At 51.0% G+C, this 14110-nt stretch overlaps 1 protein-coding gene across 1 annotated transcript; it reads right to left on the bottom strand.

Annotated features, from left to right (window-relative positions):
• Nucleotides 1-871: 871 nt before the first annotated feature.
• Nucleotides 872-14104, bottom strand: CFAP20 (cilia and flagella associated protein 20). The gene is made up of 6 exons (XM_045818749.1): nucleotides 13733-14104; nucleotides 4217-4296; nucleotides 3428-3539; nucleotides 2147-2335; nucleotides 1692-1802; nucleotides 872-1273 (listed from the first exon to the last, which is right to left on the bottom strand). Exons 1-6 carry the CDS (start codon nucleotides 13814-13816, stop codon nucleotides 1268-1270), a joined length of 582 nt encoding a protein of 193 aa, XP_045674705.1. The 5' UTR covers nucleotides 13817-14104; the 3' UTR covers nucleotides 872-1267.
• Nucleotides 14105-14110: the final 6 nt, after the last annotated feature.

The raw sequence follows: 14110 nt of genomic DNA, 5'->3' as shown, positions 1-14110 counted from the left end.
TGTGACACACTGACCGTCCTCCCAAGTGTGGTCACTGTACTAGGCTCGTGTATCCCTCAGGGCCATCTAGAAACATCCGCACATGCTCCTCTCTGCCCCCAGACTGCCTCCCCCAGCTGTGCTCCATATGGTAGAGTTGTAGCGTATATAAGTGCTTAACTCGCCTATTTTTATTTTTTAAAATTTTACCTATTAATTTGAGAGAGGAGAGAAAAGAGAAGGAAGAGAGATTGGCTGTTCCACCTATCCGTGCATTCACTAGTTGCTTCTTGTGTGTGCCCTGACTGGGGATTGAACCTGCAACCTTGGCGCACTTTCAGGACCACGCTCTAGCCAACCGAGCTGCCGGGCCGGGGCAACTTACGTGGGTTTAATTCTTTGTCTAAGTGAGCATACGCCCCAGAGTGAGTGTGAGCTGGGCACGTGACGTAAGGTTTCAGCTCTCTCACGTGAGTCTAGCATCTGAAGAACCAGTCTTCGAGTAAGTTCCTACATTCAGGGCAGGCACTTACTTCATCTGGGGCTCGAGCAGGGAGGTGGTGACCTGTCCTGTCCCAGTGCTGAGGGGCCCTGCGTGCTGATGGGACAGAGGGCAGTCGGGCCTAGGTGCCGTTGTGTCTTCTGCTCGACGCAGGATGCAGCCCGAGCGAGACGCCTCCGTCAGTCACGCACTGTGACTGCGCTTCCCCGTCCGTTCACCTCGGAAGTCGTTCCGAAGCAGCACCCCCAGATCTGTCTAGTTCTCCAGGTGCTCGCTGCCAGCTACTCCAAGCGCGAATGCATGGGACGCGCTCCGGAAAGAGTTCTATGTCCATACCACAAAGGGAAGAGAAATGTCACCATTAAAAAAGGCACAAACGAAGAACAAATGTACAAACCAAGAATATAACATTTTATTCATTTCCAGATTTTGAGTATTACACAGCATGTACATATATTTGAATAACACATAACAAAGAACAAACCGCAGAAAGACACGTTGGTCTGAAATGGACACTTTAATTCTGTAAGCTGGTGGCGCTGCACCTCCCCACACGCCGGGGCGGGCGGCGGGACGGACTCCGGCCGTCGGGTAACCCCTGTACTCACAATGCAGTCACGGACGGCATGGTCACTGGTGTCCGCGACAAGGGACACTGAGTAGTAGATAAAAGAACCACAGCACAGTGAACTAATATAAATATTTTTTTTCTGCATTGTCCTCCAGATAGTTTCCTTTTTAAAACAAGAGTCAGGCCCAGGGTCCATCCCTTTCATTGTATTCCAGTTATTGCTGGAGAAAAAATAAACAAACAAACAAACAGAAAAGAGGCATCACTTCAGGTTATTAGAAGATAGACCGTCAGTGTCACGGACCCCCTACCTCTGTGACCCTGGGTTAGGGGGTGCTAAGCTGCGGGAAATGCGCGCTGGTCAGCGGCAGGCAGGCGGGTGCCCACCGCTGGGCCGGAGGAGCCCTTGGTGGGGCGGATCAAGGGTCCCACGGAAGGGGACCTGTGGGCAGGGAGCAGCAGGTGGAGGGAGAGTACCGGAACCTTCCCAGGACCATCCCCGAGTTGGACTGCACGATGGATAGGCAGCCCATTCTCCATGTCGGCGTGGAGAGGCTGTGTCGCCGGGCTCAGAGCGGGCACGCTGCCGCACACAGCGTCCCCGCCTGCTGCCGGCTGTCCTCAGAGGGGCTGGCTCACCTTTGCCTTGTTCTGCACCGGGAGGTAGAGTTTGAACTCCGCCGGCAGCTCATCTTCCGAGTACAGCCTGTCTGAGAAGTAGACCCGTCGGATGCGACAGTTGGCGTGGATCTGGGGGTGCAGGACTGGTTTTGAGAAACTAAACGTGCCTGTTCTTCCTCGTTCCCTGACTCTCTAGAGCGCCCCACCCCATGGTGCTGCCAAAGCTCCATCCCCTTGGCGCCTCCTCGGACTGGCCTGCACTGGACCCTGACAAGAGGGAGAGCTGCTTGTCATACTCTCCCTCCGTATCTGAGCCGGATCCGGAGTACGTCCCAGAGCTCTCTGGGGTCCAAGCCCCCTGGACAGGCACTGAGAGGCTTAAGCCAGAAACCCACTCTTGTGCCACACGGGACACAGCCGGCGAGGGAGCGCCCCCTCCCGTCTGAGGCTCCGTCGGGACAAGGACCCGGCACCTGCACTCTCAGGGTCTCGATGTAGTTGGTGCCGTAGGCCCGGCGAGTGAAGTCCGACAGGTTGAACTGAATCTGGTTCCAGCCCTCGTCCAGCCGCATGGGCATGGTGCAGATGAAGGGCTTGACCCGAGTGGTGCTCTGGTAGTTGCTCGCCCGGAACCGCCGGCGCACGTTCTTGTCGTCCAGCACCTGTGACGTGTGCACAGGTCGGGTTCAGTCCATCCCAGAAGACGCTAACTGTCTCGGGCAGGCGAGGACCTGACCCTCACAGGCTGGTTTCCCCAGAGGAGACCCAAGGGAGAACAAACGGACCAGACGCAGGTCGCGCTGGGTGAAGATGGCCTGGAAGTAGCAATTTCATCTGATTTGTTGCCAAGACAACGCCAGCTGCTTATGACATATGACACACCCGTCAGGCTCTCAGGCCATAAAATGATTTCATAAACACCCTTGAAAAATGAAAAATGCTAGAATAGAAACCAACAATAACCCAGTATTAAATAGTTACTTCCCACATGGACCCTACTCTAACACTTAAGCTTTGAAATCTTGTCACTAAGATTAGATTTACTGCGTCTCTTTAATATTTTATTCACTTATTTATTTTTAGAGACAGGGGAAAGGAGGGAGAAAGAGGGAGAGAAACACTGATTGGTTGCCTCTCGCACGCCCCCAGCTGGGGACCCGGCCCACAACTGAGGCAGGCGCCCTGACTGGGATCAAACTGGCGGCCTTTCAGTCCCTAAGTCGGGGCTCAGTCCACTGAGCTACACCAGCCAGGGCTACTGCATCTCTTTAAAAATCTGGCATTAAATTATGATTACTAATACCAAATGTATGTTATAATAATTAGGGCTGAAAGCAAAATGCAACCAGAGACACTGAAATAAAGAACAAACTGACAGTTACTGGGGGGGGGGGGGGTGTAACAGGGGAAGGGCCATCAGGGGACACGTATAAAGGACACATGGACAAAGCCGGACGGGGAGTAGGTTTGAGGGTGGGAGGCTGGGATGAGTGGGGTGGGGGGCGTGGTGGGGTGAAAAAGGAGACAACTGTACTTGAACAACAAATAAGTAAGTAAACAAACAAACAAATCAGGGCGAAATTGTGTGTACGGAACAGGCAGACGAGAAGACATACGAAAGGACAGAGGTACTTTCCGAGGGCGCTTTCCCCCTACAGGTTGACAGGACGCCCCTCTGGGACAGCTGACCCCCTGGGACAGCCAACCCTCTGGGACAGCCAAGAGAGCGTGCAGGTTCCCGGGCACACACTCACCTGCACTTCGAAGGTAAAATATTTCTTCAGGTTTTTGATAATCATGACGAGGAATGGAAGTTTAATCCCCAGGGTCTTTTTTGGGTCCGCAGGGCACGTGATGTACGTGGTGCTGTGGGAAGAGGAGACACCGACACACACACTCCTAGTCCCCCCCGGGTGGTGCACACAGCGGCGGCACTCGGCCCAGGGGCTGCTTCGGAGGGCACGGCCGGAAGATCCAGATACGCTGACCAATGCCCCTCAACCCTTCGGTCGGCTAATGCTTTAGAAAAATGCTGGACTCGGAGACAGAAGCTCCGCACAGGACTGGACATCAGCAATAAAATGCCTGAACAGCAAAGTCAGGCCCGTGGGTCTGAGGAAGTTCTTCAAGCAACAGAAGATCCAATTCTGATCCAAGAGAACCCACAAACGAGAGAAAACCAAAACCGACGCTGTTGTGGCAGCGAAAAGCCCAGTGGCCACCTGCTGGAGGATCCGAGCAACGCTCCCCCAACCCGCGCACGCGCACGCGCACCTTGGTGAGACGTGAGCAACAGCGAACACTTGCATAGCACTTAACCCGTGCTGAGCGGGTCCAGGTGTTTCGCACACATTCCCTCACCTAACCTTCGCGTCACCCTACAAGGCAGATGCACTGTCATTACCCGCATTTTACAGAGGAGGCCGAGGAACCTGCCCGAGGTAAGCTCCTGCATTCACACCAGGCAGTCCGTGCCGTGCACCGCCGTGACGCCCCGCCTCCCCGGGGGACAATGTCTCTGGGACAACAGAGTGGCAGCCTACCTGACATTGGTCCCTTCAATCTCTAGCACCAGGGACTGGATGTCATTATCAGTGATTCTTTTGATGTGGCCATTCCGCACCTATGAGGGAGAAAGTAAGTACTGAAATATTTGGCAACAACTTTGTTAAGATTCTGAAGGCTGAGTGGGACCATTTAAAGAAAACCATATTGGCCCAAAGGGGCGTAACACAGAAGGTTGAGACGTGCTATGCTGAAGCCTCTACGTAAACCATGCTGTTACTGCCGTACGGGGCCCAGCGGCCACCACAGGGGTCACAGGCAGCGTGGCAATCTACAAATCAGGATACATTGCTTCCCAAAGAAATCAACTCAGTTCAGACTCAGCGAACACTTAATGCGTTTCTGCTATGCCCGAAAACACTCCCACACATTCTCGCACTGAACCCGACCAACAGCAGCAACAGAGATCACAATGGAGGCGGCACTGTTTCCACTTGATGGACGTGGACACCGACACCCAGGAAGTGCAAATGACAGCTCCCGGGTCAGGAGTCGGGGTCAACTGCCAGGTCCCCACTGCCCCGTACTGTCCCGTACACTGCTTCAGCCAGAAAGGCCACGTCCCGAGTGTCCCTGAGGAGGGGCAACCAAAAAATGACAGCATGACTCCCCCAGCTTTACTTGAGGCTTCCTCACCTTTTCCCGGGTTTCTGCTTTTCTAGGTACCAACTCGGGTCCCCTCCGCACCCCATGCAGAAGCCTCGTTATTCGTCCTTTCAGCCCACACCGACCTCCCTTCCCTCTGACTTGTTCCTCTGGCTCCAGCAGCCCGGACGGCACAGCTTGGTCCTGCACCCTGCACCGCTCTGCTGACTGCACTGTGGGAGGCACGGGGTGGGGACGAGCCAACACTCAACACGGACTCCTCCTCTCCCAGTATCTCAGAAAGACGGAATGTCTTCAAGCAATCAACTCTCACGCACCTAAGAGGGACAGAGTCGGAATGTGTAGAGATGCTTCTGCGCCAGGGCTGGATATCAACACGTGAAAAAGACCAGCCAGGTTTCCAGGTTTGCGGGTTTCCAGCACGATTCATCAGAAAGACGCCTTCTTTTTCCCCAAGGACAGTGAGCATGGCTATGTTGGGTGTTGTATCCAGGACGCAGTCACTTGACTTGCCATTAGATTTGTAGAAGGGAGAGAACCCGGTGTCGAGTGTGGCTGGGAGCTGTGTTTTTCTTTTATTGTTGTTCAGTTACAGTTGTCCCACCTTCCACCTGTTGCTCACCCCTGCCCCGCCCCCACAGTCAATCCCCAACCCACTGCCTGTGCCCACAGGTCCTTTACACATGTTGGTTCCTTGACTTGTCCCTCCTCTTCTTTCCCCGTTATCCCCTCCCTCGTCCCCTCTGGTCACGGTCAGCTTGTTCTTTATTTCCATGTCTCTGTTTCTCTTTTGCTCATTTGTTTGTTTGTTGATTAGGTTCAGCTTATAGGTGAGCTCATATGGTATCTGTCCCTCACCGCCTGGCATGCTCTCCAGTTCCACCCATGCTGTCACGAAGGGTAGGAGCTCCTTCTTTCTTTCTGCTGCGTAGAATTCCACTGCGTAAATGTTTCACAGTTTTTGACCCACCCAGTTACCGACGGACACTGATGGTTGTATTTTTCAGCATGTCTGAGCCTTGTTACCGTGACTTTGACCCACTCTGGGTGTGCGTGGCGTTCCCTAGGGGACATCTGATAGCACGACCCGGCTTCTTCTACGAGATGCTGCTGCGGAGTCTTGTCTCCTCAAAAAAGCGTAAGCTCAGGGGTAGGAATCGCATATTAAGGATAATCCGTATCTTCTATCATGCTTAGTACTGTGCTAGGCATGAAGTAAGCATTCAAATATTTGCTGACTCCTGGAATTTGTCGCTCTAGGAGTTGGCACATGTGAATGATTTCAAGAAGGATTTTTAAAAAGTTCCTGGATAACATACGCACCACGGATTACCAGAGGAGGCCAGAGCTCCCGGGTGCATCGCAAAGCCCACGAGGCCACCAGCAGGAAGGACGCTTTCCCACAAGTCACCCTCTGGTGCCCACAGTCAGGGACAGACGTGCCCCAGCACTCTGCCAGTGTGGCAGTTCTGGGGTTCTCAAGACACAAAGGTCACAGTGAAGTGCTTCTCAAACAAAGCTGCCAACACCCAAGGCCCCCTGCTTTGGACGCTGGGCCCCTTTCCGAGGGAGACGGGGGCACAAAGGCTTGGGTCTGGGTGGCACGTGCCAACACTGCCCACCTCACTCCCCGCAGAAGCACTCCTGTCCGAAGGGGCGACGTTCCCCTCCATTCGCTGGCCCACAGCTGCCGTGGAAAATCAGGCAGTGGTGATGACGGAGGATGTAGTTGTGAAACTGTTTCCAAATAATGCAATGATGCAGTCGGTCACATCGATAAGAGCTGGCAGCAGTCTAACCAGATGCAAACACCAATTTTATAACATAGCTAATTATTCTCTGTAATATAACTTCCTTTTTCTTCTTTAAAAGGTACATAAGGCAACAATCAAACAGATGCTTAAGTCGGAAGGATTAGGTCATCAGCACCCAAGGGCTACTCTTGCTCACACGCAGCATGTCGCAATGAATCCAACACCGTTTGTTGGAAAGCATGGCCTCACATCCCCAAGGTCTCTCAGGCCAGAGCCTGCAAGAAGCCTCCCTCGGCTCCAGAGAGCCTTTTGCCAGATTTCCCAGGGAGGGGATATGAGGAGACTTGCCTCCCACCCTGTGCGTCCCCTTGCCTCTGCCTCAGCCGTGAACAAACTCGGGGCTGGACTTTCGGTGACCTCCCAGCGTCTCCCGTCCACCACAGAGCGTCAGTCTCAGTGCTCACAGAGGTAGCTAACGTGGCCCCAGGACAACAGACCTCGCGGGAACCAAGGCAGCTTTCTGAAAGCGATGCCCGTCAGCTTCTCTGGGGTTTTAACCTGGCCGGTGATATGACAAGCTAAGGAGAGCTTTGCCCAAGGAGAAAGTTCAGTCCTCAAAGAAGAAAACAAAAGTGTACTCATATCACAAGCGGCCAGAGCTTTGAAATCAAATGACCATATCTTGCCGTGTACAACGTGTCCCCGTGTATAATGCGCACCCACGTTTCTGACTCAAACTTTCAGGGGGTAAAAAAACCTTTTGTTTTAATTTTTAAATTCAATTTATTTACTTATTTATGTTTATAAATTTGTCTTTTGTATTATAAAGGAATTTCAGCATTTATTTTTTAACATATTGTGGCACAAGACATTTTATGTAACAACCACAAAACACAAGAACAGATGCAAGGTATTTCAGGTTCCACCCATGTATAACAGGCATCCTTATCTTTCCCTCAAAAACTTGGGCAAAAAGAGTGTGCATTAGAAATGGCGAAACACGGGGTAAACTGATGTGTTAGGGAGTGATGATTTTTCTCCTTTACTGGGTTCAAAGGGCTGCAAATACAAACCCCTGGGAAGAAAAGAGTAGGATGGGCGGGGGGGGGGGGGTAGCGGGGCACAATAACTCAGAGACCCAAGACCCAGTAGGTGGGAACCTCCCCAGGCCTCTCCTCCAGGCTCCCAGGCTCCACCACTAGGACGAAGGAGGGACCCGGACAGTCAGCTTGGGACAGTCAGCTGGGGACAAGGCTTCATAACCACCCCGCACCCTGGTTCATGCACATCACAAGGTCTTCCAGGAAGCTACCCGGCCTCCGTCCAGCTTCTGACAAGCTCGCACAACGAGACACTTGGCCTCAGAAAGCTTCGACTTCCTTTCCTTAGCTCCTTCCAGGTCAGAGGTCACCAGGCAGGCCTGGCTTTGAAACGCAGATAAAATGAACTGCCCACATTTATTGCTCATGGTGGAAGCAGGTTCTATTTTATTTCCCTCTCTAAATTGGAAAGTGCCCATTATTTTTGACTTAATTCTTTTTTATTTCCTAACACATTCCCACTATCGAAGTGTGGCCTCCAAGTGTTTTATTCTTCCAAACAATAAATAAGTAAAGCCAACCTTACATTTTAAAAAATTGACCCTCCCCCACGCTACGAGCTGGAGGTACTTTAGGAACTTCGGAACCCGGGCTGCTGACAACTGCAAATCAGAACGGCTCCCAGCCTCTGCAGACACCAAGGAGCGAACCATCATGCCCTGCCTGCAATCTCTCCCCAAGGCTTTCCATGGTTGCTTGGCAACTAATAAAGAACACTGACTTAAGCCCCAGGGAGGAGGGTCAGGCTGAGGGGAAAAAATACTACTAGGAGAGGAAGCTGGCCAATGCGCTGTATTTCTACAGGTGCTTTAAAAATAACACTTGAGTTGCAGCCATACCCTACCCCCATCTTTCCTTTTCTTTTTTTCCCTGACTCCACCCACTTACCCTGGCCAGCCCCCAGCCATCTGGTATCCTAGTCTTAATGACACAGGCTCCAGCTGCCATTAGAGCTGTCCACTTCAGCAAAACCCGGTCCGGTCCGCTAGGGGCTGAACTCCCGTCAGCAGACGGGCAGAGGGAGACCTCTGTGGGGAGATCTGGGCATAGCTCCGACTCAAGGCCTTGGCCTTGCAGGCTCCAAAGGGCTGAAGGCGTCTCTCCTTTAGCTACACCTAACAGGGACTATCTGTCCAGACAGCAGAGTCGTGTGCACAACCAACCTTTAGTTAAAGTAAGGACAATTATGTGCGTTGCTAACCAGTCTCTTCCTAACAGCGCCTTGAAAGGGCACGTAGGACTCAAAGCCAGGCCTTCCCCCAATCACGGTGAGCGCTGCCACTCCCCGATGAAGAGTATCATCAGACTGACCCCGGCACAGCCTGGAAAAACAGTTCCACTACCTTCCTGTCCAAATGCTCTCAATTCTACTACTGGAAATTGCATCAGTTTAACATCCACCGACAAGGTTTACTAATTAGAAGCTAGGGCGTGGGAGGTTGTTTTGTTTTGTTTTGTTTTTTTTTCCTGGAGACTCTGTTCATCTTTTAAATTAGGAGCAGGAAATGGGAATCTAATAGTATCCAGCAACAACCACAAAAACTCTGGTCCTAACGTTTAGTTTGGGAAGAGGGGAGGGTCAGCAGCTGCTGGGAGAAAGCAAGGTGGGGGTGGGGGAGGTGGAACAGCATGTGTGAATTAACACTGTCATCTAACAGACTTAGGGTATTACCAGGAAAGACTGCAAATGCTGTTTCACAAGGGGATTACGTGGGAGCAGAGCCTCCTGGCATATTCTTTATAAACCAGAAGTAATGTTTACATTACACATAAGAGTCCTTTAATAAATGCAGTACTTTCTGGGTCCAGAAATTAAAGGGACATTAAGAAACCCCTAATTTCTCCTAAACTCTTGGTTTGAAAAATTTCAAAGGTTTCTGCCAGAAAGCTTACAGTCTAGCCAGGAAGAGAGAGCTTAGGAAGCTAACTTCAAGTGTGACTGACCATGATGAAAAGGAGGGCGAGATTCTGCAAGCGGACAGAAATTAACCCAAGGAAGCGCCTTAGGCCGTGACCGAGAGACTGCTGTGGAGGCAGAGGCGTGGGTGCCTGTGGAGGGACATGACAAGTACAAAAGCCTCAGGTAAGAGAGAATAAGACTCCTTAAAAAAAAAAAAAAATATTGCTTGATTTGAGAGAGAGAGAAACACCAGTCTGTTGTTCCACGTATTCGTGCACTCACTGGTTGATTCTTGTAGGTGCCCTGACCGGGTATCGAAGCCGCAACCTTGGCACATCGGGGTGATGCTCTAACCAACTGAGGCACCGGGCCAGGGCAGGACTCCTTTCAGTTCAGTGGACGGCAGGCGGCCGGGGAGGTGAGCCCGGAGCACTGGGTAAGCGTGCACTAGACCACGTTAAAGGTTCTGGACTGGGAAAGCCATGGTAACGAGACTCGGTTTTTCTAGTTCCATCAGTCTAGTTTTACCAGACTTCCTATTCCTCAGCATCTGAATACTGGGATCAAACATAAACTTCTTTACTCTCGGGCAGGTTCCTTAGTTTCCTGCCCTGTTGAATACTGTATGCCATACCGCCGTTGCTAAGCACTTTATACACATCTTCATTCAATCTCCAGAACCATGAGAAGGAGGTGACACTACTACAAGAAGGGAAACTGAGTAGTTAAGCATTTGCCCCAGGTTGCACGGCAGAGGCCAGGAACAGAGCCCGGTCACAAGCCCAAGGAGTCCGATCGCATTCTAGCACTGGGGGTTCAAGGTAAGAGGTTATTCTTCCCTCTAAGGAACTTGTAGTATAGTGGGGAATACTTCACTGAAGCTCTCAATGAAATGTTTTTTTTTTTAAACAGGATTTATTTACTTGTTTGTTTTAGAGAGGGGGGAAAGGAGGAACAGAGGGAGTAAAACATCGACGTGTAAGAGTGACATAGCTCAGTCATCTGTCACATACCCCAACTGGGGGTCTGGACCCAAACCCAGGCAAGTGCCCTGACCAGGAATCGAACCAGCAACCCTTTACTCCAAAGGCCAGCGCCCAATCCAATGAGCCACACTGGCCATTTACAAGTGAAATTATGTTTTAGTTGAGATTTGAAGGATGAGTTGGGAGAGGGGCTATGAACCTCAGAGGCGAATAAGCACAGGTGTAACAAACGTAACCATGCCCATAAGTATGGAGTCTGCAGATCCACTGGTATTATGAATATGACACTCACTCCCCATACTCATAAGGAGACACACAGCCTGAACAGAAACCAAACCTAACTTTCCCAAGATTATTCTTCAGAGAAATTCTCTTCGTAAACTCAGGAAGGAAAACAGTAAAGTCCTGTAAAATCAAAATAATAACTGAAAATACACACTAGAGCTAATATTTGCCTAGTGGCAAAGGTCAGGGTCATTTCTTTTTTTTTTTTTTAAGTTTTTATTTATTTATTTTTAGGGAGAGGGGGAGGGAGGGAGAAAAAGGGAGAGGAACATCAATGTGTGGTTGCCTCTCGTGCCCCCCACTAGGGACCTGGCCTGCAACCCAGGCATGTGCCCTGACTGGGTATTGAACCGGCAACCCTTTGGTTCGCAGGCCAGCACTCAACTCACTGAGCCACACCAGCCAGGGCTCAGGGTCATTTCTTGATAAACGTAGATAGGCCTTTCCTTTCTCCATCAAGCTCTGCCCTCGTTTCCAGGAGCAGGGAAAATACCTTCTCTAATTTTTTTTATCTCCCCATCTACACAAGGCCCATCACTTAGCACTTAGCTGTTGTTTCCCAGACCAAACTGGATTCCCAACACTTTCTTAGGACTTTATAATACAGCCTGTAAATCCGGCCCCCAAATTTTCCTCTTTCTCCATCTCCTTTGCTTGCCCCAGGGGAAGAATTTTGCTTAAAATGAGTTTTCTTCTAAAGTGTTCTTTGCCAAAGTGCACTTCATGTAACCTGCCGGTCGATCTACTCATGTTTTCACAGGTGTTTGTGTCATTAGGGTACCATCTGACCTCTAGTGGCGTTGAGGGACACAGTGCACCATGGTTACTTTGCTTTTACATTTCTTGTATAAACATGTTGACTAAGTCCAAAAGCTGCATCTGAAAAACAACTACGGCACATCAAGCACAGAAGGTTAAAATGGGCAATTCCGATGAAAGTCTCACCTAACAGAAATGCCAAAGCCTCCCAGGCACTGAACTCTGTGTCTGTAAGTTCTCTGACCTGCTCTGAAAACCTTCCCTTGTGGAACAGGTCCTGTTCTCTGTGTCAGTTGCCTTATACTGACACTTTGTTTCAATCCCAAGTTCAACTGGCACTCAAGGCCACTCTCTCTCTGACTTCTGACAGCCCATAACGAAGTCAAGTCAAGCTGCGGTGGCGAAGCCCTTACAGAGTCCTTACTGAGTTTCCGGTTCGCTCACTGTGGGGTCTCTTGGCAGAGGTGAGGTTTCACAGCTTACGTGTTTTATTCCAGTGTGAACAAAACCATGCAGCTGAAAACCTCAGAGATGGAGGGAAAAACTAGGGAACTGCTTTCCACGTAATGCCCTTGGCATTAGCTCTAGATTGTGGGTAGAATCAAGGTGAGAGATCAGGGGTGGTCATATTTTTCACTTACGATGGAAGCCCCAACTCGTTACATTAGAAACTTTCAACTGTCTTATAGAAATGACATGATGAACACACCACCCTCAAAGCTGCTTTCAGAATGCAGAATTTCCCAGTGGTAACACGCAAAAGGCTGTCCAGGTTCTCCCCCCGTCTCTATGAAGCCCAAAACTCATCTGTGGGTAAGGGAAGACAAAAAGCCGTTCTGAGATGAAATCCGAAGTTATTGGCTTCATTAACATCAAGCTGCTTATTTGGATTATTCTATATTCATCTCTATAAAAACACCCTTGGATCTATTACCTCTCTTCATTCCACCCTGAGGAGAGCAGTAATGTTATAACCTAAAGTACTGGTTTTCCACAGCAGAGTGCCAACCTTAACTTACATTCAAAAAGGGGCTGGTGTGGCTCAGTGGATTGAGTACTGGCCTGCGAACCAAAGGGTTGCTGGTTCGATTCCCAGTCACGGCACATGCCTGACTTGTGGATCAGAGTCCCCAATAGGGGGCACATGAGAGGCAACCACACATGGATGTTTCTCTCCCTCTCCTCCCCTCTAAAAAAATAAAATCTTAAAAAAAAAGGGGGATACAGCTGACTTGTCAGGAAGTTTGCATGAGATGTTGAGTATCAAAGTAATAAAATGCAGACCAACCCACAGGCTGCTAGACACGCATGCCCCCTATTCCTCACCTCCTGGGGCCGGTGAAGGGGCTCATCCTGAGGATCCCTGGAGAAGGATAATGAGACTTGTACTCGGCTGTGAACTTACTAACCCACACAAGCCTTTATCACCATTTTGCAACCTTCCTCATGGAGACATCAGGCACTGAAGGAGGACTCAGTACCGAACCCCAGTCACAGGGCTGTTCTTTGGAACAGGTGCCAAAGGCCACCAAATTCTGACCTGTTTGGAATCAGTAAAAGGAAGAGAGCAAAGGGATGAAACTCAAAGATAACTGGTCTGGCTGCGCCCCCGCCGCCACAAGGGTGCCTGGAACAAAGGCTCTGTGTCTGCTGCCCAGCACAGCGCCTGGCACAAAACAGTTTATCAGTAAATATGTGTGAAATCAGAGAACAGCAGTTGCTTTCATAGATACGTTTCCGAAACAGCCTCCAAGTTGACGCTGTGAGAGGCACTATCAACGCCACTTTATAGATGGGGAAACTGACGCTCTGAGGAGTTGACAGATCAAGTCTGGGGCAAGGGACCACTGACCTAAGCACATGACGGCCGCTGGACACTTAAACCCCAGCCACACCCACCCACACAGTAACCCCCGCTGCTTACACAACGCCGCCACCTCGCGCCTCAGTCACACCTGTCTGGGGACCGGGCATAGCAGCAACCGCCTGGCCTCCCCCAAACCCCAACTCGATACAACTACCCGCCACCGGGTCCCCAGCCCCCGAGCAATGAAAGGGCGCGGCCTCTGTGTACCCGGCCCCGCCGCCGGCCCCAGCCCCTTACCTTTTTGTCCCAGATCTGCAGGGGCTTGCTGCCGATGCTATAGAGGATGGAGAGGAAGCCGCTCTGGAACGTGTTTTTGAACATTTCGCAGGCGGCCTTCTCCTCGGCCGCGCCGGAGCGACCTAGATATGGATATCAAGTGGCGAAGGTAAAACGGGGGGCCCACACTGGTCGGAACAAGGAATGCTGTGCAGTTGACCTCGGGATCGGCAGCCACCAACACCTGGATCTGGACTCAGGACGCTACGTCCGTGAGTTCCCGCTTCCCGATTAACCGAGCCACCCCAGGATGGAAACCACAGCAACTGCCGAGCGCGCCACTCTCCCCGCCTTAAATGGAGGCAGCGAGCCTCCCGGCGCCCAAGATGGATTCCTCCG

The sequence above is a fragment of the Phyllostomus hastatus genome, unplaced genomic scaffold (genome assembly GCF_019186645.2).
Source record: "Phyllostomus hastatus isolate PE091 unplaced genomic scaffold, TTU_PhHast_1.1 phas_scaffold_345, whole genome shotgun sequence".
NCBI classification, from domain to species: domain Eukaryota; kingdom Metazoa; phylum Chordata; class Mammalia; order Chiroptera; family Phyllostomidae; genus Phyllostomus; species Phyllostomus hastatus.
This window is presented reverse-complemented; position numbering and strand designations above follow the sequence as displayed.